This window comes from Bubalus bubalis, chromosome 6, assembly GCF_019923935.1.
Source record: "Bubalus bubalis isolate 160015118507 breed Murrah chromosome 6, NDDB_SH_1, whole genome shotgun sequence".
In the NCBI taxonomy this organism is placed as follows: domain Eukaryota; kingdom Metazoa; phylum Chordata; class Mammalia; order Artiodactyla; family Bovidae; genus Bubalus; species Bubalus bubalis.
This window is the reverse complement of record NC_059162.1, coordinates 57,671,702-57,696,876: the sequence shown is the minus strand read 5'-3', so window position 1 is coordinate 57,696,876 and position 25,175 is coordinate 57,671,702. Positions and strand designations below refer to the sequence as shown.

At 41.4% G+C, this 25,175-nt stretch overlaps 1 protein-coding gene across 6 annotated transcripts in view; it reads right to left on the bottom strand.

Moving 5' to 3' along the window:
* The window catches only part of COL24A1 (collagen type XXIV alpha 1 chain), a 397,241-nt gene extending 394,747 nt beyond the window's left edge, over positions 1 to 2,494 (bottom strand). For 3 of the 6 annotated variants that reach the window (XM_044944759.2, XM_044944764.2, XM_044944763.2), the window contains exons 1-2: positions 2,348 to 2,494; positions 1,770 to 1,900 (exon numbers count right to left, since the gene is read on the bottom strand). In XM_044944759.2, the coding sequence (XP_044800694.1) occupies positions 1,770 to 1,825 (56 nt within the window). In that variant the 5' untranslated portion in view covers positions 1,826 to 1,900; positions 2,348 to 2,494. Of the gene's footprint in view, positions 1 to 1,769; positions 1,901 to 2,127; positions 2,280 to 2,347 lie in introns of those variants that run through there. The other 3 variants (XM_044944762.2, XM_044944760.2, XM_044944761.2) reach the window with 3 other exon arrangements.
* Positions 2,495 to 25,175: the final 22,681 nt, after the last annotated feature.

Sequence of the window (25,175 nt, the reverse complement as noted above, 5' to 3'; positions counted from 1 at the left end):
CAGGGGCTAAGAGCTGAAGATCTCCTTTAATCTGCGAGGTTGGTCACAACTGCCAAGGGGAATGTTAGTCAGCAACCTGGGCTTCGTGTAGGGCCCAAGGGAAAGCCCTGGGGGTGGGAGCTGGCAGGGAGGGCAAGAAGGGCACATGGATGGAGGGGAACAGGGAGGGCAAGGAGGGCAATGGATGGAGGGGGACGCTGGAGCGGCGGAACAGGAAGTGGAGGACCTCATCCAATCTCTCAGGGTGGCTCTGGAGCCTCAGAGACCCAAGTCTGATTCTACCATTCCACTCACCCTAGTCCAGCGGCCCTCAGGATCCGCTGCACTCCCTACCCTGCTTTCCAAGGCAGGTCCATGCAAGGTGCTTTCACCGAGAGAAGTGGTGAGAAATCTGTCTGGAAAACTGATGAGACCTGCGTGAGCAGCTCTGGGTCCGGGAGCCCGCCGGGACTAACCTCATCTAGGACCCTGGAGAAGAAGTGTCAGGAATCCTGCCCTCCCCCTTGCCCCAGGGGGGCCGGGCACACCCCTGCATGGACGCACGTGGTGGCTGAGGTTTTGAGCTTTCCCGCTCAGTGATTCATTCTGCAGCGGGCGCGTGGGTATGTGCATCCTTGTCAGTGGGGAAGCCGGCTGCCCGCCCAGGCTTCCAGAGGTCGAAGGAGAGAGTGCGCGAGCCCTAGCCAGGCTCGACTGCCAGCGGCTGGGAAGCACATGTTCATACAAACACTGCCACAAGGCGGTCTTTCTCTGCACTCCGCCTCCGCCTGCCCTTAGCTGGCACCCTCGGTCCTGCCCCCCCTGCCCTCCTCCTTCCTACTCTACCGCGTCGCAGCCTAGTAGCAGAGAACGACCACAGCCGCCTTCGTCCCTCCTGGCCCTGAGGCCAAAACCAAACTTCTATAACCCACTGACATCTTCCAGGAAGGGCCAGGACAGCCAGCCAAGGCCACGCGCCCCCTACCCTTCATCCACGCTCTTCTCCCACTGAGGCAGTGGGAGCCGGTACAATGCCCCAAAAGCAGATGAAGTGCCAGGGAGGGCCGGTGAGATCACTCCCTGGGAGCAGCAGCCCCGGAGGCCCCCCGCCCTCCGCACCGGGGTCCAGCCCCTTCCCCAGTGATACTCCAGTGAGCAGGGGACAGCCTGGGCCCCAGATGGGCAGCACGTTTGTTGGCCTCCTAATGACTAGAGACCAACTGCCTCTGTGTCTCATGATTCCAGGAGCTCCCTGATGTCCGGGGTTTCGTGGGCACCCTCTCCCCCATTCGGCAACCCTGCCGCATGGTTCAGGCTCCGCACACAGAGCCCAGGGGGACCGCGAGGACCCTAGCAGTTCCCAGGCTGGATGCCCAAGGAGCACCGAGGGGAAACAAAACCTCAGCCAGGGCCCTGAGCGAGGAGAACGGAAGGAGGATGCGAGGGCAACGGGAGCTGGAGCCCGGGCGGGCGTCCGAGTCCAGCTCCGGGGCTGCAAGAGCCGCTACCACCGGCCTCGGGAAGTGAGCCAGCGAGCTGTTCCTCCCGAGCCGCAGGATCTCTTTAGCATAAACTGTCTGAGAGACCCGCTGGCAGGAGGCTTCCTTTCTAGCACGGTATTTTACAAATTGAGGAGACAAGGGGAGGATGCTGCGGCTGTTCGCCGGCTCCCAACTTCAAAAAAAAAAAAGTGCCAAGTAGCTAGGGCGCAAATCTCCAACTGGCTCAGCGGATCCAGGGGGTGGGGAGAGCTGCCGGTCTAACCCCTGCCCCGCGGGTGGGCTACTTACGATTTTGCCGTGTGGGAGACCTGTCCACGCCTTGTCCTGTGGGCTCCTAAATGCATTTGTATGCATTTGTCCTTACAGCGGGGCGCTAACGGAAAACAGAAGCCAACTCCGAACTGCTAAGTGTGCAGGTACTGTCCATGAAAAATGGAAAAAAAAAAAAAAAAAAAAAAAGCACATGAAAACGATGTTCTAAAACCTCAACAATAACCAAAAAGGGGAGGGACAGATGGAAGAAGAGCAGAGAAATAGCACCGGGCGGGTAGACTGCTAGGCTGCCCAGGGCCCCAGCTCGGTAGCGGACAGGCCCGGGGTGGGTGGCGGGGAGCGCTCCCCTGGGAGGGCGGGCAAGGAGGGACACCTCACTGGCGGGCTGCGGGACGCCGGCAGCAGCGGGAGCTCGACTGCGAGGGCAGCCCTCGAGTTCACTTGCGGTTCAAAGGCGACTCCGTGACTCCAGTGGAGTCCTCCGCTTTGGGCCTGGGAGGAGAAAGGAGTGGGGGGAGGGCAGGAGATGAAGTGGGGGAGGAAGTCCTTGGAAACAACCCGCGCTGGAACATTTGTCAGACAAGTACACACACCCACTTCGGAAATCTCGTCCGTGCGAGCTGGCCGGTGGCAACTGCAGGCGCTCGGCGTGGACTGCCGCCGGCTGCTTCCCCTAGAAGAAGAGGAGCCCAGCAAATCCGGCCGGTGTTAAATTTCACCGCTCCCTGACTTGCAATGACATCACCAAACACAGTGCACACCTCCCCCTCCACCCCGCAACCTTCCCCCTACCACGCGCCTAGCTGGGGCGCCCCAGTCCGCAAGCCCCCGGGCCCTGGGGCGAGCTCGCAGCCACCCGGCACCGCCCAGACACTCCCGCTTCCCACGCATTCCCGGGGCTTGTAGGTGACTAGTATCCTTCCCCCCAAGCATCCGTGTGCCGTTTCCTTTTTCAGCAGTCCCCAATTTGATGTTTTCTCCCATTTGATGTTTTCTCTCTTGCTGTCTCCCATCCCCCTTTTTCTGTCCTCTTCATACACACGTTCTAAAATCACGTGTAACTCAGCAGAGTCCTTCACTCTCCTCCAGTTCTCTTGCCCTTTTTTCTTTTTTGCAGCTATGCCTGTGGCCTAAATCATATTATACACTAACCGCAAATGTTCTCATTAATTCCTTTTCTCACCTTCACTCTTTCAATCGGTTCGCCGTATTACTTTCTACTGATTTTTATTTCCTGTAATCCACTTTTCTGCCTTCTGCCCTTCTCTCCTATACAATCATGGACTAATGGTCTGCAGCTATACATGAAAAGCACAAGAACACACCACTGCCTTACCAATTTGAATACCTTCTCCAAGGTTTGCGACAAGTTTCTTTTTCGACCTAAGTCCCATTCTCTCAACACCTTTTTTCATACTGAGAAATCTACTTCCAAGATTTGCTCCACCACCCCAAAAAAAAATTAAGTTCTGATTTATCTTCCTCATTAATAAGACTGGAAATTCCAGGAGGCCTGGGATCTATTATCTCGCTCATCATTGTATTTTCAGCATCCCAAATACTATTTGGTATGTCTGTTTAATGAATGACTGCTGTATACAGTGAATATGATATCTTGGAGAAATGATGTTGTCTATTCTGTACACCATCCTAATGAAGCTAATGACCCTTCCACAAAGGCATCTCACATTACACACACATTATACACACATTACAAAGGCTTGGTGCTGCTGCTGCTAAGTCACTTCAGTCGTGTCCGACTCTGTGTGACCCCACAGACGGCAGCCCACCAGGCTCCCCCGTCCCTGGGATTCTCCAGGCAAGAACACTGGAGTGGGTTGCATTTCCTTCTCCAATGCATGAAAGTGAAAAGTGAAAGTGAAGTTGCTCAGTCGTGTCCGACTCTTAGCGACCTCATGGACTGCAGCCTACCAGGCTCCTCCGTCCTTGGGATTTTCCAGGCAAGAGTACTGGAGTGGGGTGCCATTGCCTTCTCCATACAAAGGCTTAGGTGACCATATTAATGATGGAAACGATTGATGTAGCCCTTGGAAATTGGGAGAGTTTTCCCTTTAAGAACATAGAGTTTAATCCATCCTCCTCAACTTTTTCAACTTTTTACTTTGAAATTTTAGATTTACATAAAAGTTGGTTTAAAAGTAAAGAGAATTCCTATATAACCTTTATCTGACTTCCTCTAATGTTAATATCTTACATAACAGTGTAAATTATCAAAACCAGGAAATTAACACCAATACAATACAACTAATCTATAGATCTCACTCAAATTTTGTCAATTTTCCCAAATGTTCTTTGTTTTGTCCAAGATCTAATCCAGGATAGTTTAGTTAGTTAATTAAGTAATTAAATCATACAGTGGAAGTGACAAATAGATTCAAGGGATTAGATCTGATAGACATAGTGCCTGAAGAGCTATGGACTGAGGTTGTAACTTTGTACAGGAGATGGTGATAAAAACCATACCCCAAAAAAGAAATGTAAAAAGGCAAAATGGATGCCTGAGGAGGCATTACAAATAGCTGAGAAAAGATGAGAAGCAAAGGAAAAGGAGAAAAGGAAACATACACCCATCTGACTGCAGAATTTCAAAGAATAACAAGGAGAGATAAAGCCTTCCTCAGTGAACGATGCAAAGAAATAGAGGAAAACACCAGACTAGAGATCTCTTCAAGAAAATTAGAGATACCAAGGGAACATTTCTTGAAAAGATGAGCACAATAAAGGACAGAAATGGTGTGGACGTAACAGAAGCAGAAGATATTAAGAAGTAGCAAGAATACACAGAAGAAATATACAAAAAAGATCTTCATGACTCAGATAATCACCATGGTGTCATCGCTTACCTGGAGCCAGACATCTTGGAGTGCGAAGGCAAGTGGGCCCTAGGAATCATCACTATGAACAAAGCTAGTGGAGGTGATGGAATTCCAGCTAAGCTATTTCAAAGCCTAAGGGATGATGCTGTAAAAGTGCTCCACTCAAAATGCCAGCAAATTTGGAAAACTCAGCAGTGGTCACAGGACTGGGAATCCTCAGTTTTCATTCCAATCCCAAAGAAGGGCAATGCCAAAGAATGTTCAAACTACCCCACAATTGTACTCATTTCACATATATCACACCCTAACAAAGTAATGCTCAACATTCTCTAAGCTAGACTTCAACAGTACATGAACCGAGAATTCCCAGATGTTCAAGCTGAATTTAGAAAAGGCAGAGGAACCAGAGATCAAATTGTCAGCATCCCTTAGATCATAGAAAAAGCAAAAGAGATTTCCAGAAAAACATCTGCTTCATTGACTACACTAAAACCCTTGACTGTGTGGGCCACAAAAGACTATGGAAAATTCTTCAAGAGATGGAAATACCAGACCACCTTACCTGCCTCCTGAGAAACCTGTTTGCAGGTCAAGAAGTAACAGATAGAACCAGACATGGAACAATGGACTGGTTCCAAATTGAGAAAGGAGTTTGTCAAGGCTGTATATTGTCACCCAACTTATTTAATTTATATGCAGAGTATATCATGTGAAATGCCAGGCTGGATGAAGCACAAGCTGGCATCAAGATTGCTGGGAGAAATATCAATAATCTCAGACATGCAGATGACACCAGTCTTGTGACAGAAAGTGAAGAGGAACTAAAGAGCCTCTTGATGAAAGTGAAAGAGGAGAGTGAAAAAGCTAGCTGAAAACTCAACATTCAAAAAACTAAGAATATGGCATCTGGTCCCATCACTTCATGGCATATAGATGGGGAAACAATAGAAACAGCGACAGACTTTTTTGTGTAATTTTCTTGGGCTCTGCAAAATCACTGCAGATGGTGACTGCAAGCCATGAAATTAAAAGATGTTTGCTCCTTGGAAGAAAAGCTATGACAAACCTAGACAGCATATTAAAAAGCAGATACATTACTTTGTTCACAAAGGTCTGTCTAGTCAAAGCTGTGGTTTTTCCAGTAGTCATGTATGGATGTGAGTTGGACCATAAAGAAAGCCAAGTGCCAAAGAATTGATGCTTTTGAACTGTGGTGCTGGAGAAGACTCTTGAGAGTCCCTTGGACTGCAAGGAGATGCAACCAGTCAATCCTAAAGAAAACCAGTCCTGTATATTCATTGGAAGGACAGATGGCTGAAGCTGAAGCTCCAGTATTTTGGCCACATGATGAGAAGTACTGACTCATTGGAAAACACCCTGATGCTGGGCAAAACTGAAGCCAGGATGAGAAGGGGAATGACAGAGGACAAGATGGTTAAATGGTATCACTGACTCAATGGACATGAGTTTAAGCAAGCCTTGGGAAATGAAGGACGGGGAAGTCTGGCATGCTGCATCCATGGAGTCTCAAAGAGTTGGACATGACTGAGCGACTAAACAATAGCAACAATAGTTAATCAACTAAGATATTAAATAAATTGCCATATCTCCTTAGTCTTCTGCCATCTGTGGCATTCCCTGTCTTCTTTCATCTTTCATGATTTTGATACCTTCAAAGAGCACTGGCCAGTGATTTTGTAAAAGTTCCCCAAATTTGGCTTTGGGTTATGTATTCTCATGATTCAAAGTTTGTATATTCAGCTAAAATACCACTGTGATGATATTGTGCCTTTCTCGGGGCATCATATTGAGCATACATAACACTGATATATTTTATTACTATTTATATTAACTTTGATCACCTAGTTCATGTGTCATATGCCAAATAGCCATTGTAACTAGCCCGCTTCCTCACTTTTGTAACAAATAGCCACAGCCTTCTGGAAACCTCCTAGAAATCCAGTGCCAAGGGAAGATATACATTCTTAACCTTAATAATTTCTACAGTATTCTATTCCTATAGTATTTCTATTTTTGACTACTGGTCAAAAATTTGTGTCTCCATTTCCCCTTCAATTATTTAAGGATTAAAAATATATTTTTGTTCGCAATGTTGAGTCAATATTTGAATGCTGTATTAAATGGAATTATCATTAAAATGTATCTAAGTTTTTTGAGGGAGAAGGCAATGGCACCCCACTCCAGTACTCTTGCCTGGAAAATCCCATGGAAGGAGGAGCCTGGTGGGCTGCAGTCCATAGGATTGCTAAGAGTTGGACACGACTGAGCGACTTCACTTTCACTTTTCACTTTCATGCATTGGAGGAGGAAATGGCAACCCACTCCAGTGTTCTTGCCTAGAGAATCCCAGGGACAGCGGGGCCTGGTGGGCTGCCGTCTATGAGGTCGCACAGAGTTAGTTAGAGTCAGTAGAGCTCTTTTCTTGCAGAAACATCCAAAGATGTTCAATAGAATCTTCAAATAGAATATATTTGATTGTGGGAGAGGAAGCATTTGCCCAGTAAAAAATAAACAATGTAAGGCTGCAATGACATAGACTTTTTACAATGCTGGAGTTTAGCATATTTCTAATTAATCAATATAGCTTAACCAAGACCATGGCATTTAGCTGGGCCTTGAAAAGTCAAGAGAATTTATATAGGTGGAGAAGAGAAAGATAGTATGCTTAGAAATAGAGAGCAGGAGACTAACAGTAATTGGTCAAGAGGAAGATATGTGAACTATATTTAGGGGAAAGGAGTAGATTCATCAGCTTGGATTAGAGGTTTGTGCATTTGTATCAAGGTTGAGGGCAACTATGAAAGTCCCTGAATGCCAGGATAAGTTCACTTAGTCATTCAGTAAGCACTTACTGTGTCACCTACTATGTACCAGGAACTCTTCTAGACACTAAATTACATCAGCAAAAAAAATGCTTGAAAATTCTTCCCCTCATGGAGATTATGTTTTATTATTTAAATTTAATCTATGGATAATAGAAAACAAACTAAATAATTTTAAACATAAATGATTATGTTTTAAATTCCCATTTTAAGAAGACTGATCAACATCAGATGCTAAGATTGGAAAGAGAGGAAGTTTGGAGGATAAATTTGGTTTAAGTGTTGAAATAAGCATATCATGAACTATGGTAGGAACAACAGAAAAGCTAAATAAGAGAATCATTATTAAAAGAAATCAAGAAGATCTAAAAACTTCTTAGATTGGGAAGGGAGGAGATATAGATGAAATTTCAAGTCTGAAAGATTAAGAAATTATGCCACTGTCCAATGGCAAAAGGAAGACAACTAATGCAATCTGTGACACACTATATTGAGATCTTGGTAGGACCCTGTTTTGGAACTATCCAGAGATCTGTTGGAGTTAGAATTAGGTCTGTTGAAGCTAGAGCTGAACAAAAAAGTCAGAGCTAGAGTTTTAGATTTCTTCATCATCTGCCTAAAATGGTATTTGAGGCCTTGACAGTAGAGTCTGTTTTCAAGGATGTGAACATTTTAATGGAGAACAGAGAGTCAAGGACATAAACTACAGAAAGTGGGAGGAAACAATGTGGAACTAAAAGAGCAAGAACAAAATACATATAGCATTATTAAATAAGAGTACAGGAACTCAGGGCTTCCCTGGTGGCTCAGCTGGTAAAGAATCTGCCTGAAATGTGGGAGACCTGGGTTCAATCCCTGGGTTGGGAGGATCCCCTGGAGAAGGGAAAGGCTACCCACTCCAGTATTCTGGCCTGGAGAACTCCATGGACTGTTATAGTCCATGGGATCCCAAAGAGTCAGACCGACTGAGCAATTTACACTCACTCACAGGAACTCAAAAAGTAATTATGTAGCAAATCCTTCACAATGCTTACTATGCATGCTGCTGCTGCTGCTAAGTCGCATCAGTCGTGTCCGACTCTGTGCGACCCCATAGATGGCAGCCCACCAGGCTCCCCTGTCCCTGGGATTCTCCAGGCAAGAACACTGGAGTGGGTTGCCATTTCCTTCTCCAGTGCATGAAAGTGAAAAATGAAAGTGAAGTCGCTCAGTCGTGTCTGACCCTTAGCGACCCCATGGACTGCAGCCCACCAGGCTCCTCCGTCCATGGGATTTTCCAGGCAAGAGTCCTGGAGTGGAGTGCCATTGCCTTCTCCATTATTATGCATGAGAATCAGTCTAATTATTTTAGATATATTAACTCATTTTATTCTCTATCAGTCCTGTTAAGTAGGTACTACTTATTATCCTTTTTATACAGAAGAGAAAATTAATGCAGAAAAAGGGTTAGTTAAATTGCCTGGTCAGAAAACTGCTAATCAAGATGTAACCATGCCAACTCTGGATCAAGTTGATGTTCTCAATAATTCCTTTCCCTTTCATTTTTTCTTCTTCCCTCCCTCTTTCTCAGGAGAAAACCATTTCAAGACAAGCGGCTACTGAAACAGAATATAAGCTTCTACTACAGATTTTCATAAGAATGTAAAATTCAGTATATGATGAAATTCAGTATATGATTCAGTATATTTCAAAACTCCATAAATAAGATCTGCTTTACAAATAGTGCTAAAACTACTAGTCTTAAGGAGAGAATAAATTTATCTCCACCTCATGGGGTCACTGAGGGTCGGACACGACTGAGCGACTTCACTTTCGCTTTTCACTTTCATGCATTGGAGAAGGAAATGGCAACCCACTCCAGTGTTATTGCCTGGTAGGCTGCCGTCTATGGGGTCACAGAGTCAGATACTACTGAAGTGACTTAGCGGCAGCATGAGGTACAACCAAAGTAAATTCCAATACATAACATTAATGGGTTTATACAAATATTTAACAGTGAAGATTTAGAAGTAATTATATGTAAAAATCTATCTTGTTTAGAGGTGAGTAAAATTAACTTATTAATTTATTTATCAAGTATTTATTGGGCAGCAAGAGGTTTCAGACACTGTTCATGCCTGCTCTCTAGGACTTGAAGTATTTCAGAAAAACAGAAAGAAGTATTATGTAAAATTTGCAAATGGTAAAGTAAAAAAGAAATACAAATTCTAATGAGGTCCCATCCCATCCCCCAGAGTCATCCCAGTGCACCAGCCCTGAGCATCCTGTCTCATGCATCAAACCTGGACCAGTGATCTGCTTCACATATGATAATATACATGTTTCAACGCTACCCTCTCAAATCATCTCACGCTTGCCTTCTCCCACAGAGTCCAAAAGACTGTTCTTTACATCTGTGTCTCTTTTGCCATCTCGCATATAGAGTCATCATTACCATCTTTCTAAATTCCATATATATCCATTAGTATACCGTACTGGTATTTTTCTTCCTGACTTACTTCACTCTGTATATAAGGCTCCAGTTTCACCCACCTCATTAGAACTGATTCAAATGCATTCTTTTTAATGGCTGAGTAATACTCCATTGTGTATATATACCACAGCTTTCTTATCCATTCATCTGCTGATGGACATCTAGGTTGCTTCCATGTCCTGGCTATTATAAACAGTGCTGCAATGAACATTGGGGTACACATATCTCCTTCAATTCTGGTTTCCTTGGTGTGTATGCCCAGCAGTGGGATTGCTGGGTCATATGGCAGTTCTATTTCCAGTTTTTTAAGGAATCTCCACACTGTTCTCCATAGTGGCTGTACTAGTTTGCATTCCCACCAACAGTGTAAGAGGGTTCCCTTTTCTCCACACCCTCTCCAGCATTTATTGCTTGTAGACTTTTGGATAGCAGCCATTCTGACTGGCGTGAGATGGCACCTCAGTGTGGTTTTGATTTGCATTTCTCTGATAATGAGTGATGTTGAGCATCTTTTCATGTGTTTGTTAGCCATCTGTATGTCTTCTTTGGAGAAATGTCTGTTTAGTTCTTTGGCTCATTTTTTGATTGGGTCATTTATTTTTCTGGAATTGAGCTGCAGGAGCTGTTTGTATATTTTTGAGATTAATTCTTTGTCAGTTGCTTCATTTGCTATTATTTTCTCTCATTCTGAAGGCTGTCTTTTCACCTTGCTTATAGTTTCCTTCATTGTGCAAAAGCTTAAGTTTAGTTAGGTCCCATTTGTTCATTTTTTGCTTTTATTTCCAATATTCTGGGAGGTGGGTCACAGAGAATCCTGCTGTGATTTATGTCAGAGAGGGTTTTGCCTATGTTTTCCTCTAGGAGTTTTATAGTTTCTGGTGTTGCATTTAGATCTTTAATCCATTTTGAGTTTATTTTTGTGTATGGTGTTAGAAAGTGTTCCAGTTTCTGTCTTTTACAAGTGGTTGACCAGTTTTCCCAGCACCACTTGTTAAAGAGATTGTATTTTCTCTATTGTATATTCTTGCCTCCTTTGTCAAAGATAAGATGTCCATAGGTGCGTGGACTTATCTCTAGGCTTTCTATTTTATTCCATTGATCTGTCTTTTTGCCAGTACCATACTGTCTTGATGGTATTACTCTTTAATCTACAGACCAGTCAAGTTTCACCAGTTTTCTCCCTGCTGCTGCTGCTGCTAAGTTGCTTCAGTCGTGTCCGACTCTGTGCGACCCCATAGACGGCAGCCCACCAGGCTTCCCCATCCTTGGGATTCTCCAGGCAAGAACACTGGAGTGGGTTGCCATTTCCTTCTCCAATGCATGAAATGAAAAGTCAAAGTGAAGTCATTCAGTCGTGTCCGACTCTTCGTGACCTCATGGTCTGCAGCCTACCAGGCTCCTCCGTCCATGGGATTTTCCAGGCAAGAGTACTGGAGTGGGGTGCCATTGCCTTCTCCAATTTTCTCCCTATATGATAGTAAACCTTTATTTTTCCTGCTTCAAGATCACATGTTTCATTTAATTGCATTTAGTCTCCCTTACCATGGAATAGCGCCTTAGTTAGGGTGACCAGTTCATCTCTATTTACCCTGGTTTCAGTTTTCTGCTTTTAGCCCTGAAATTGTCATGTCCTGAAAGTACCCCTCAGACCCAGGGAATCTGGCATGGCTGGTAAATTCATGACCTTGATACTTTTAAAAAGGTTAGGTTGCTCTTTAAATACAATATCGAGACCTTTGACACATGAATAATTCTTATAAATTAACAAGAAAAGAGATGATATAGAAATGTAGAAAAATGGGCAAAAGGAATATGCTAAAGTTGGGCCCAAAACACATTAAAATATTTAATGAACTCAATTCAAGTATGTTAAAGTAATTAAGACTCCCCGGGGGGGGGGACAAAGATTTTTAGAGAAAGGATAACATCCAATGTTGATGAAGGTAGAGTGAAACTGGTACTTTTATACCAGCTGCTGCTGCTGCTAAGTTACTTCAGTCGTGTCCGAATCTGTGCAACCCCATAGACAGCAGCCCACCAGGCTCCCCCGTCCCTGGGATTCTCCAGGCAAGAACACTGGAGTGGGTTGCCATTTCCTTCTCCAATGCATGAAAGTGAAAAGTGAAAGGGAAGTCGCTCAGTAGTGTCTGACTCTTTGCAACCCCGTGGACTGTAGCCCGCCAGGCTCGTCTGTCCATGGGATTCTCCAGGCAAGAATACTGGAGTGGGTTACCATTTCCTTCTCCAGGGGATCTTCCCAATCCAGGGATCAAACCCGGGTCTCCCACACTGGAGGCAGATGCTTAAACCTCTGAGCCACCAGGGAAGCCTACAAAAACTAATGCATAAGAATTATCATCACAGTATTATCCTATTTCTCAATAAATTAGGGTACATTCATATACTTTAATATTATACAATAATAAAAAAATAATGTTTTGAAAGGTCTTTCTAACAAAAAATTCTTAAAATATTTTAAGACAGGATGCAAAAATATATACAATACAAAATATATGGGTGTGCATAGTATGTACTGTATATCTTAGAATAAAGACTGAAGGGAAGTATACCAAAGTATTAATAGTAGTATAAATAATATCTGATGGTAAAATCAGTAATGATGAATTAAACTTTGTCCTTCTTTTGTTTTTATATTTTTCTTTGTTTACAATAAGCATGTATTATTTACATAAATCAGAAAAAAAGTAATAAAAGTTTCAAGATTGAGGGAGATAGTTGGACTGGGAATGGCTTAAAATAATTAACATTGGAGAATATGCTAGGCAAGAAGCTAAAAGATGAAATAAATGGATTAAAATGAGTTTGTGTAGCTAGAGAAAGGCAGATCCTTAAACTGAGCTGGACTCTAGGACAACCAAACAGGTAGTTAGATACGTACTTGCATAGTCATGTCAGGAGAAAACTCTTACACTTTAAGTGTAATGTTGCAAGTCAGTCTTCAAAAACCTCTTAGGGATTTTCCCTCAATAACATGTAAAAGCAAATTGGAGCCCTCTACTGGAATTGTCTTCTAGCAAGGGTAGAATTTATATTTGAAATTATAAAATAAGTGTATATGCCTCTAACCAGAAATAAACAGTGTTTTTCATATTCAGTTCTTTTGAGACCAAGTTTCTATTTACTGGATATTACTTTTCTCAAAATCATGTGGCTATAAAAGGAAACATTATTTTACTGATGAAAAGGATAGGCTGAATGGAAGTGGACTACAGAGAATCCACAATTAGGTGAAATAGTTGCACAGCAACTGGCAAATGTTTGCATGAGTATCGATGGAATCTGATTTAGAAGGTAATTTAAGAGTGAAGAAGCTGAGGAAAGAACACAGTAGAGGAAATATCCAGATCTTTGAATTTTAGATGTAAGGCAAGACATGATATATACTTTTCCTTTAGAACTAGTTGAACAATAGCTATCATTTGAAAGTATTAAAGGGCCAAATAGAATGCCTTGCTTCTCTTGTGTTTCATTATTTATTTGGTTGTCTTATAATAAGGTTTATTTTCCCCATCAGAGTCAGCACTGCAATTTTCTAACAATTCATATCATATATTTAGTGTATCTTACATGAATATTCATACAAAATGCTACTTTAACAGAGAACCTAATTTATAGAAACCAGTGATACAATACCATCATCAAAAGTGATTGTGAATAGCTATCTGTCTGCAGTGGCACATTAGAACTCCAACTCACACTTAGGATTCTCTTTCAGCACCTTTAGTTTAAATTCCTCTTACCTTACTAAGGTAAGGTAACCTGCGTCTGAGGTCAGGGGCGGCGGCCAAGAGGAGCTACCCCACATCCGAGGAGTGGTGGCTGCACGGGCATAGGTGAGCTGAGAGGAGCTACTCCATGTTCAAGGTCAGGAGGGGCGGCCGTGAGGAGATACCCTCATCCAAGGTAAGGAGCAGTGGCTGCACTTTGCTGCATTAGCCATGAAGAGATACCCCATGTCCAAGGTAAGAGAAACTCAAGAAAGACGGTAGGTGTTGCGAGAGGGCATCAGAGGGCAGACACACTGAAACCATAATCACAGAAAACTAGTTAATCTAATCGCACGGACCACAGCCTTGTCTAATGCAATGAAACTAAGCCATTCGGTGTGGGGCCAACCAAGATGGGCGGGTTATGGTGGAGAGGTCTGACAGAATGTGGTCCAAGGAGAAGGGGATGGCAAACCACTTCAGTATTCTTGCCTTGAGAACCCCATGAACAGTATGAAAAGGCAAAATGATAAGATAATGAAAGAGGAACTCCCCAGGTCGGTAGGTGCCCAATATGCTACTGGAGATCAGTGGAGAAATAATTCCAGAAAGAATGAAGGGATGGATTGAAAGCAAAAACAATACCCAGTTGTGAATGTGGCTTGTGATAGAAGCAAGGTCTGATACTGTAAAGAGCAATATTGCATAGGAACCTGGAATGTTAGGTCCATGAATCAAGGCAAATTGGAAGTGGTCAAACAGGAGATGGTAAGAGTGAACGTCAACATTGAACGTCGACATTGAACGTCGACATGCTAGGAATCAGCAAAGTAAAATGGACTGGAATGGGTGAATTTAACTCAGATGACCATTATATTTACTACTGTGGGCAGGAATCTCTTAGAAGACATGGAGTAGCCAACATGGTCAACAAAAGAGTCCAAAATGCGGTACTTGGATGTAATCTCAAAAACAATAGAATGATCTCTGTTCATTTCCAAGGCAAACCATTCAATATCACAGTAATCCAAGTCTATGCCCCAACGAGTAACGCTGAAGAAGCTGAAGTTGAACAGTTCTATGAAGACCTACAAGATCTTTTAGAACTAACACCGAAAAAAGATGTCCTTTTCATTAGAGGGGACTGGAATGCAAAAGTAGGAAGTCAAGAAACACCTGGAATAACAGGCAAATTTGGCCTTGGAATACAGAATGAAGCAGGGCAAAGACTAATAGAGTTTTACCAAGAGAATGCACTGGTCACAGCAAACACTCTCTTCCAACAACACAGGAGAAGACTCTACACAAGGACATCACCAGATGCTCAACACTGAAATCAGGTTGATTATATTCTTTGCAGCCAAAGATGGAGAAGCTCTAAACGGTCAGCAAAAACAAGACAAGGAGCTGACTATGGCTCAGATCATGACTTCCTTATTGCCAAATTCAGACTTAAATTGAAGAAAGTAGGGAAAACCACTAGACCATTCAGGTATGACCTAAATCAAATGCCTTATGATTATACAGTGGAAGTGATAAATAGATTTAAGGGACTAGATCTGATAGATAGAGTGCCTGATGAACTGTGGACTGAGATTTGTGACACATTACAGGAGACAGGGATCAAGACCATCCCCATGGAAAAGAAATGCAAAAAAGCAAAATGGCTGTCTGGGGAGGCCTTACAAATAGCTGTGAAAAGAGAAGCGAAAAGCAAAGGAGAAAAGGAAAGATATAAACATATGAATGCATAGTTCCAAAGAATAGCAGAAGAGATAAGAAAGCCTTCTTCAGCAATCAATGAAAAGAAATAGAGGAAAACAACAGAATGGGAAATACTAGAGATCTCTTCAAGAAAATTAGAGATACCAAGGGAAAATTTCATGCAAAGATGGGCTCGATAAAGGACAGAAATGGCATGGACCTAACAGAAGCAGAAGATATTAAGAAGAGGTGGAAAGAATACACAGAAGAACTGTACAAGAAACATCTTCATGACCAAGATAATCACGATGGTGTGATCACTCACCTAGAGCCAGATATCCTGGAATGTGAAGTGAAGTGGGCCTTAGAAAGCATCACTACGAACAAAGCTAGTGGAGGTGATGGAATTCCAGTTGAGCTATTTCAAATCCTGAAAGATGATGCCGTGAAAGTGCTGCACTCAATATGCCAGCAAATGTGGAAAACTCAGCAGTGGCCACAGGACTGGAAAAGGTCAGTTTTCATTCCAATCCCAAAGAAAGGCATTGCCAAAGAATGCTCAGACTACCACACAATTGCACTCATCTCACATGCTAGTAAAGTAATGCTCAAAATTCTCCAAGCCAGGCTTCAGCAATACGTGAACCATGCGCTTCCAGATGTTCAAGCTGGTTTTAGAAAGGGCAGAGGAACCAGAGATCAAATTGCCAACATCCGCTGGATCATGGAAAAAGCAAGAGAGTTCCAGAAAAGCATCTATTTCTGCTTTATTGACTATGCCAAAGCCTTTGACTGTGTGGATCACAATAAACTGTGGAAAATTCTGAAAGAGCTGGGAGTACCAGACCACCTGACCTGCCTCTTGAGAAAACTATATGCAGGTCAGGAAGCAACAGTTTGAACTGGACATGGAACAAACCTTTAAATAGGAAAAGGAGTATGTCAAGGTTGTATATTGTCACCCTGCTTATTTAACTTATATGCAGAGTACATCATGAGAAATATTGGGCTGGAAGAAGCACAAGCTGGAATCAAGATTGCTGGGAGAAATATCAGTAACCTCAGATATGCAGATGACACCACCCTTATGACAGAAAGTGAAGAGGAACTAAAAAGCCTCTTGATGAAAGTGAAAGAGGAGAGTGAAAAAGTTGGCTTAAAACTCAACATTCAGAAAACGAAGATCATGGCATCTGGTCCCATCACTTCGTGGGAAATAGATGGGGAAACAGTGGAAACAGTGTCAGACTTTATTTCTGGGGGCTCCAAAATCACTGCAGATGGTGACTGCAGCCATGAAATTAAAAAACGCTTACTCCTTGTAAGAAAAGTTATGACCAATCTAGATAGCATATTCAAAAGCAGAGATATTACTTTGCCAACAAAGGTCCATCTAGTCAAGGCTATGGTTTTTCCAGTGGTCATGTATGGATGCGAGCGTTGGAATGTGAAGAAAGCTGAGCGCCAAAGAATTGATGCTTTTGAATTGTGGTGTTGGAAAAGACTCTTGAGAGTCCCTTGGACTGCAAGGAGATCCAACCAGTCCATCCTAAAGGAGATAAGCCCTGGGATTTCTTTGCAAGGAATGATGCTAAAGCTGAAACTCCAGTACTTTGGCCACCTCACGCGAAGAGTTGACTCATTGGAAAAGACTCTGATGCTGGGAGGGATTGGGGGCAGAAGGAGAAGGGGACAACAGAGGATGAGATGGCTGGATGGCATCCCTGACTCAATGGACGTGAGTCTGAGTGAACTCTGGGAGCTAGTGATGGACAGGGAGGCCTGGCGTGCTGCGATTCATGGGGTCGCAAAGAGTTGGACACGCAAAGAGCGACTGAACTGAAATGAACTATCTTATGAAGAATATTAAAAAATTCAATATGGAATTTTGAATTGTATCTATTTCATCTTTTTCAACAATTTAAAAGTGGATACAGCCCGTATACTTTTTTAAAAAGGCAAAATACACTAATGGTAAGAATATTTTTTGAAACGGAACAGACTCTTCCATATTGTGCAATAAGATTGTGCAATAAGATTCTTGCAACAACAGTGGCAATATTAATGAAGATCATAGAATTATTTGTTATTCCAAGGAAGAGGAAGAAAGTTAATTTGCCAGATCAGTCCCCCAAATAACAAATGCCTATGAGGCTTCCCTGCTGGCTCAGTGGTAAAGAGTCTGCCCCTTGCTGATGCAGATGTGGGATTGATCCCTGGGTGAAGAAGATCCCCTGGAGAAGGAAATGAAAATCTATCCCAGTATTCTTGCCTGAACAATCCATGGATAATGGAGCCTGGCAGGCTATGATCCATGGTGTCACAAAAGAGTTGGACATGACTTAGCAACAAAACAGCAACAACAACAACAAATGCCTATAGCTTATGTCACATGATTGCAAGTCTTGGCATACTTTAGAAAGGGGATATCTATTTCTGCCAAAGTAAAAATTTAATATAAGCCACATCTAAGTCTAAAGAGATCCATGAGATAAAAAAGCAAAATGAATATTTAGCATGTGCATGGAATTCAAGCAGTCATATTCAAAATTATTGTTACGATGCCAAAATTGTTTGGATTCTGCACGGAGGCTGACTGAGGGACATGTATAGTGGTTATTTTCACATATTCTGATTGGTTTTTTTTTTTTTATTTAACTTTACAATATTGTATTGGTTTTGCCATATATCAAAATGAATCCGCCACAGGTATACATGTGTTCCCCATCCTGAACCCTCCTCCCTCCTCCCTCCCCATATCATCCCTCTGGGTCGTCCCAGTGCACCAGCCCCAAGCATCCAGTATCATGCATCAAACCTGGACTGGTGACTCGTTTCATATATGATATTAGACATATTTCAATGCCATTCTCCCCAATCATCCCACCCTCTCCCTCTCCCACAGAGTCCAAAAGACTGTTCTATACATCAGTGTCTCTTTTGCTGTCTCGTATACAGGGTTATTGCTACCATCTTTCTAAATTCCATATATATGCGTTAGTATACTGTATTGGTGTTTTTCTTTCTGGCTTACTTCACTCTGTATAATAGGCTCCAGTTTCATCCACCTCATTCGAACTGATTCAAATGTATTCTTTTTAATGGCTGAGTAATACTCCATTGTGTATATGTACCACAGCTTTCTTATCCATTCGTCTGCTGATGGACATCTAGGTTGCTTCCATGTCCTGGCTATTATAAACAGTGCTGCGATGAACATTGGGGTACATGTGTCTCTTTCAATTCTGGTTTCCTCAGTGTGTATGCCCAGCAGTGGGATTGCTGGGTCATATGGCAGTTCTATTTCCAGTTTTTTAAGGAATCTCCACACTGTTCTCCATAGTGGCTGTACTAGTTTGCATTCCCACCAACAGTGTAAGAGGGTTCCCTTTTCTCCACACCCTCTCCAGCATTTATTGCTTGTAGACTTTTGGATAGCAGCCATTCTGACTGGCGTGAGATGGCACCTCAGTGTGGTTTTGATTTGCATTTCTCTGATAATGAGTGATGTTGAGCATCTTTTCATGTGTTTGTTAGCCATCTGTATGTCTTCTTTGGAGAAATGTCTGTTTAGTTCTTTGGCCCATTTTTTGATTGGGTCATTTATTTTTCTGGAATTGAGCTGCAGGAGCTGTTTGTATATTTTTGAGATTAGTTGTTTGTCAGTTGCTTCGTTTGCTATTATTTTCTCCCATTCTGAAGGCTGTCTTTTCACCTTGCTTATAGTTTCCTTTGTTATGCAGAAGCTTTTAAGTTTAATTAGGTCCCATTTGTTTATTTTTGCTTTTATTTCCAATATTCTGGGAGGTGGGTCATAGAGGATCCTGCTGTGATGTATGTCGGAGAGTGTTTTGCCTATGTTCTCCTCTAGGAATTTTATAGTTTATGGTCTTACGTTTAGATCTTTAATCCATTTTGAGTTTATTTTTGTGTATGGTGTTAGAAAGTGCTCTAGTTTCATTCTTTTACAAGTGGTTGACCAGTTTTCCCAGCACCACTTGTTAAAGAGATTGTCTTTAATCCATTGTATATTCTTGCCTCCTTTGTCAAAGATAAGGTGTGCATAGGTGCGTGGATTTATCTCTGGGCTTTCTATTTTGTTCCATTGATCTATATTTCTGTCTTTGTGCCAGTACTATACATACTGTCTTGATGACTGTGGCTTTGTAGTAGAGCCTGAAGTCAGGCAGGTTGATTCCTCCAGTTCCATTCTTCTTTCTCAAGATAGCTTTGGCTATTCGAGGTGTTTTGTATTTCCATACAAATTGTGAAATTATTTGTTCTAGCTCTGTGAAGAATACCGTTGGTAGCTTGATAGGGATTGCATTGAATCTATAGATTGCTTTGGGTAGTATACTCATTTTCACTATATTGATTCTTCCAATCCATGAACATGGTATATTTCTCCATTAGTGTCCTCTTTGATTTCTTTCACCAGTGTTTTATAGTTTTCTATATAGGTCTTTAGTTTCTTTAGGTAGATATATTCGTAAGTATTTTATTCTTTTCGTTGCAATGGTGAATGGAATTGTTTCCTTAATTTCTCTATTTTCTCATTATTAGTGTATAGGAATGCAAGGGATTTCTGTGTGTTGATTTTATATCCTGCAACTTTACTATAGTCATTGATTAGTTCTAGTAATTTTCTGGTGGAGTCTTTAGGGTTTTCTATGTAGAGGATCATGTCATCTTCAAACAGTGAGAGTTTTACTTCTTCTTTTCCAATTTGGATTCCTTTTATTTCTTTTTCTGCTCTGATTGCTGTGGCCAAAACTTCCAAAACTATGTTGAATAGTAGTGGTGAAAGTGGGCACCCTTGTCTTGTTCCTGACTTTAGAGGAAATGCTTTCAATTTTTCACCATTGAAGATAATGTTTGCTGTGGGTTTGTCATATATAGCTTTTATTATGTTGAGGTATGTTCCTTCTATTCCTGCTTTCTGCAGAGTTTTTATCATAAATGGATGTTGAATTTTGTCAAAGGCTTTCTCTGCATCTATTGAGATAATCATATGGTTTTTATTTTTCAATTTGTTAATGTGGTGTATTACATTGATTGATTTGCAGATATTGAAGAATCCTTGCATCCCTGGGATAAAGCCCACTTGGTCATGGTGTATGATCTTTTTAATGTGTTGTTGGATTCTGATTGCTAAAATTTTGTTAAGGATTTTTGCATCTATGTTCATCAGTGATATTGGCCTGTAGGTTTCTTTTTTTGTGGCATCTTTGTCAGGTTTTGGTATTAGGGTGATGGTGGCCTCATAGAATGAGTTTGGAAGTTTACCTTCCTCTGCAATTTTCTGGAAGAGTTTGAGCAGGATAGGTGTTAGCTCTTCTCTAAATTTTTGGTAGAATTCAGCTGTGAAGCCATCTGGACCTGGGCTTTTGTTTGCTGGAAGATTTCTGATTACAGTTTCAATTTCCATGCTTGTGATGGGTCTGTTAATATTTTCTATTTCTTCCTGGTCCAGTTTTGGAAAGTTGTACTTTTCTAAGAATTTGTCCATTTCTTCCACGTTGTCCATTTTATTGGCATATAATTGCTGATAGTAGTCTCTTATGATCCTTCGTATTTCTGTGTTGTCTGTTGTGATCTCTCCATTTTTATTTGTAATTTTATTGATTTGATTTTTCTCCCTTTGTTTCTTGATGAGTCTGGCTAATGGTTTGTCAATTTTATTTATCCTTTCAAAGAACCAGCTTTTTGCTTTGTTGATTTTTGCTATGGTCTCTTTTGTTTCTTTTGCATTTATTTCTGCTCTAATTTTTAAGGTTTATTTCCGTCTACTAACCCTGGGGTTCTTCATTTCTTCCTTTTCTAGTTGCTTTAGGTGTAGAGTTAGATTATTTATTTGACTTTTTTTCTTGTTTCTTGAGGTATGCCTGTATTGCTATGAACTTACCCCTTAGGACTGATTTTACAGTGTCCCACAGATTTTGGGTTGTTGTGTTTTCATTTTCGTTCGTTTCTATGCAAATTTTTCTTTTTTTTTTATTTCTTCTGTGATTTGTTGGTTATTCAGCAGCGTGTTGTTCAGCCTCCATATGTTGGAATTTTTAATAGTTTTTCTCCTGTAATTGAGATCTACTCTTATTGCACTGTGGTCAGAAAAGATGCTTGGAATGATTTCAATTTTTCTGAATTTACCAAGGCTAGATTTATGGCCCAGGATGTGATGTATCCTGGAGAAGGTTCCGTGTGCACTTGAGAAAAAGGTGAAATTCATTGTTTTGGGAAGAAATGTCCTGTAGATATCAATTAGGTCTAACTGGTCTATTGTATCATTTAAAGTTTGTGTTTCCTTGTTAATTTTCTGTTTAGTTGATCTATCCATAGGTGTGAATGGGGTATTAAAGTCTCCCATTATTATTGTGTTATTGTTAATTTCTCCTTTCATACTTGTTAGTATTTGTCTTACATATTGCAGTGCTCCTATGTTGGGTGCATATATATTTATAATTGTTATATCTTCTTCTTGGATTGATCCTTTGATCATTATGTAGTGAGCTTCTTTTTCTCTTTTCACAGCCTTTGTTTAAAGTCTATTTTATCTGATATGAGTATTGCTACTCCTGCTTTCTTTTGGTCCCTATTTGCATGGAAAATCTTTTTCCAGCCCTTCACTTTCAGTCTGTATGTGTACCATGTTTTGAGGTGGGTCTCTTGTAGACAACATATGTAGGGGTCTTGTTTTTGTACCCATTCAGCCAGTCTTTGTCTTTTGGTTGGGGCATTCAACCCATTTATGTTTAAGGTAATTATTGATAAGTATGATCCTGTTGCCATTTACTTTATTGTTTGGGGTTTGAATTTATACACCCTTTTTGTGTTTCCTGTCTAGAGAATATCCTTTAGTATTTGTTGGAGAGCTGGTTTGGTGGTGCTGAATTCTCTCAGCTTTTGCTTGTCTGCAAAGCTTTTGATTTCTCCTTCATATTTGAATGAGATCCTTGCTGGGTACAATAATCTGGGCTGTGGGTTATTTTCTTTCATCACTTTAAGTATGTCTTGCCATTCCCTCCTGGCTTGGAGAGTTTCTGTTGAAAGATCAGCTGTTATCCTTATGGGAATTCCCTTGTGTGTTATTTGTTGTTTTTCCCTTGCTGCTTTTAATATTTGTTCTTTGTGTTTGGTCTTTGTTAATTTGATTAATATATGTCTTGGGGTGTTTCGCCTTGGGTTTATCCTGTTTGGGACTCTCTGGGTTTCTTGGACATGAGTGATTATTTCCTTCCCCATTTTAGGGAAGTTTTCAACTATTATCTCCTCAAGTATTTTCTCATGGTCTTTCTTTTTGTCTTATTCTTCTGGGACCCCTATGATTCGAATGTTGTAGTGTTTAATATTGTCCTGGAGGTCTCTGAGATTGTCCTCATTTCTTTTAATTCGTTTTTCTTTTTTCCTCTCTGATTCATTTATTTCTACCATTCTATCTTCTAATTCACTAATCCTATCTTCTGCCTCTGTTATTCTATTTGTTGTCTCCAGAGTGTTTTTGATTTCATTTATTGCATTATTCATTATATATTGACTCTTTTTTATTTCTTCTAAGTCCTTGTTTAACCTTTCTTGCATCTTCTCAATCCTTGTCTCCAGGCTATTTATCTGTGATTCCATTTTGATTTCAAGATTTTGGATCAATTTCACTATCATTATTCAGAATTCTTTATCAGGTAGATTCCCTATCTCTTCCTCTTTTGTTTGGTTTGGTGGGCATTTATCCTGTTCCTTTACCTGCTGGGTATTCCTCTGTCTCTTCATCTTGTTTAAATTGCTGAGTTTGGGGTGTCCTTTCTGTATTCTGGCAGTTTGTGGAGTTCTCTTTATTGTGGCATTTCTTCACTGTGTGTGGGTTTGTACAGGTGGCTTGTCAAGGTTTCTTGGTTAGGGAAGCTTGTGTCGGTGTTCTGATGGGTGGAGCTGGATTTCTTCTCTCTGGAGTGCAATGAAGTGTCCAGTAATGAGTTATGAGATGTCTGTGGTTTTGGGGTGACTTTGGGCAGCCTGTATATTGGAGCTCAGGGCTGTGTTCCTGTGTTGCTGGAGAATTTGCTTGGTATGTCTTGCCCTGGAACTTGTTGGCCCTTGTGTGGTGCTTGGTTTCAGTGTAGGTATGGAGGCATTTGATGAGCTCCTGTCAATTAATGTTCCCTGGAGTCAGGGTTTGGACTTAAGCCTCCTGCTTCCAGTTATCGGTCTTATTTTTACAGTAGTCTGAAAACTTCTCCTTCTATACAGCACCATTGATAAAACATCTACGTTAAAGATGAAAAGTTTCTCCATCGTGAGGGTCACCCAGAGAGGTTCACAGCGTTACATGGAGAAAAGAAGAGGGAGGAGGGAGTTAGAGGTGACCCGAATGAGATGAGGTGGAATCAATAGAGGAGAGAGCGGGCTAACCAGTAATCACTTCCTTATGTGCACTCCACAACTGGACCGCTCAGAGATGTTCATGGAATTATACAGAGGAGAGAAGAGGGAGGAAGGAGACAGAGGTGGCCAGGAGGATAAAGGAGGGAATGAAAAGGAGAGAGACAGATACCGCCAGTAATCAGTTCCCTAAGTGTTCTCCACCATCTGGAACACACAGAAATTCACAGAGTTGGGTAGAGTAGAGAAGGGTTAGGGAGGAGACACAGGCGACCTGGTGGAAAAAAAGGAGAGTCTGAAGGGGGAGAGAGCAGTCAAGCCAGTAATCTCGCTCTCTAGTAAAAAATGGGTACTGAAGATTGGGTTCTTAAAGGTACAAAATTGGTAACAAATACCTAAAAGCAAAAATTAAAAATCTAGAGTAGAGTTTGGAATTTCAAAAATACAATGTTAAAGAAAAGAAGAAGGAAAAGAAAGAGAGAAAAAGAAAAAGAAAAAGAAAAAAAAAAGTCACAAAAATTATAAAGAAAATATAGGTACAAAGTTGATAACAAATACCAAAAAGCAAAAGTTTAAAAATCTAGAGTAGAGTTTGGAATTTCAAAAATACAATGTTAAAGAAAAGAAGAAGAAAAAGAAAGAGAAGAAAACAAAAACAAATTCTCAAAAATTATAAAGAAGATATAGGTACAAAATTGATAACAAATACCAAAAAGCTAAAATTAAAAATCTAGAGCAGAGTTTGGAATTTCAAAAATACAATGTTAAAGAAAAGAAGGAAAAAAAAAAAAAAACCAGGTCACAAAAGTTATAAAAAATATATATATATGAAGTTTGCTTTTTAAAAAAAAAGGGTCTTTTTTTTTTTTTTTGCAAAGTAATAGTAGGTTATAAAAGTGAAAATTAAAGGAGTAATAGAGGACTTAAAAAAATTTTTTTAATTAAAAGAAAGAAAGAAAGAATGATTGTAAAAATAGTAAAAATATATATAGGACTTTCTCTGATGTTGTTATGGGTATTGTGGGTTCAGTTCATTTTCGGCTAGTTCATTGTTCCGGCCTATATTTCTCAAGATCTATAGGCCCCTTCCTATGTAGTCGGTACTAACCACGGGGTTTTAATCTATTGCCTGTCGCTTCCAAGGCGGTTCCCTCTGTTATAGCTTCTTCTGTTTGCTGGTCTCTTCAGTGTCTGATTTCTGCCCTGATACAAAGGGGGCGGTGGTGGACACCTTTTTTTTCTTTTTAAGGCTCACTTGTTCAGTCGTGCTGTGGGGAGGGAGGGACTCTGCAAATAAATAAGACTGGTGTGTGCTCGAAGTGCCTCAGCCATACTGGGCCTATCCCCGCTCATGGCACATGTAGTCTCCCTGCCCACACTGTTCAGGCTCTAGATTGCTCTGCCAGGAACCATCCGCGGCTGGCCCTGGGCTGCTTGCACCTCCCAGGTCTAAGCCGCTCAGG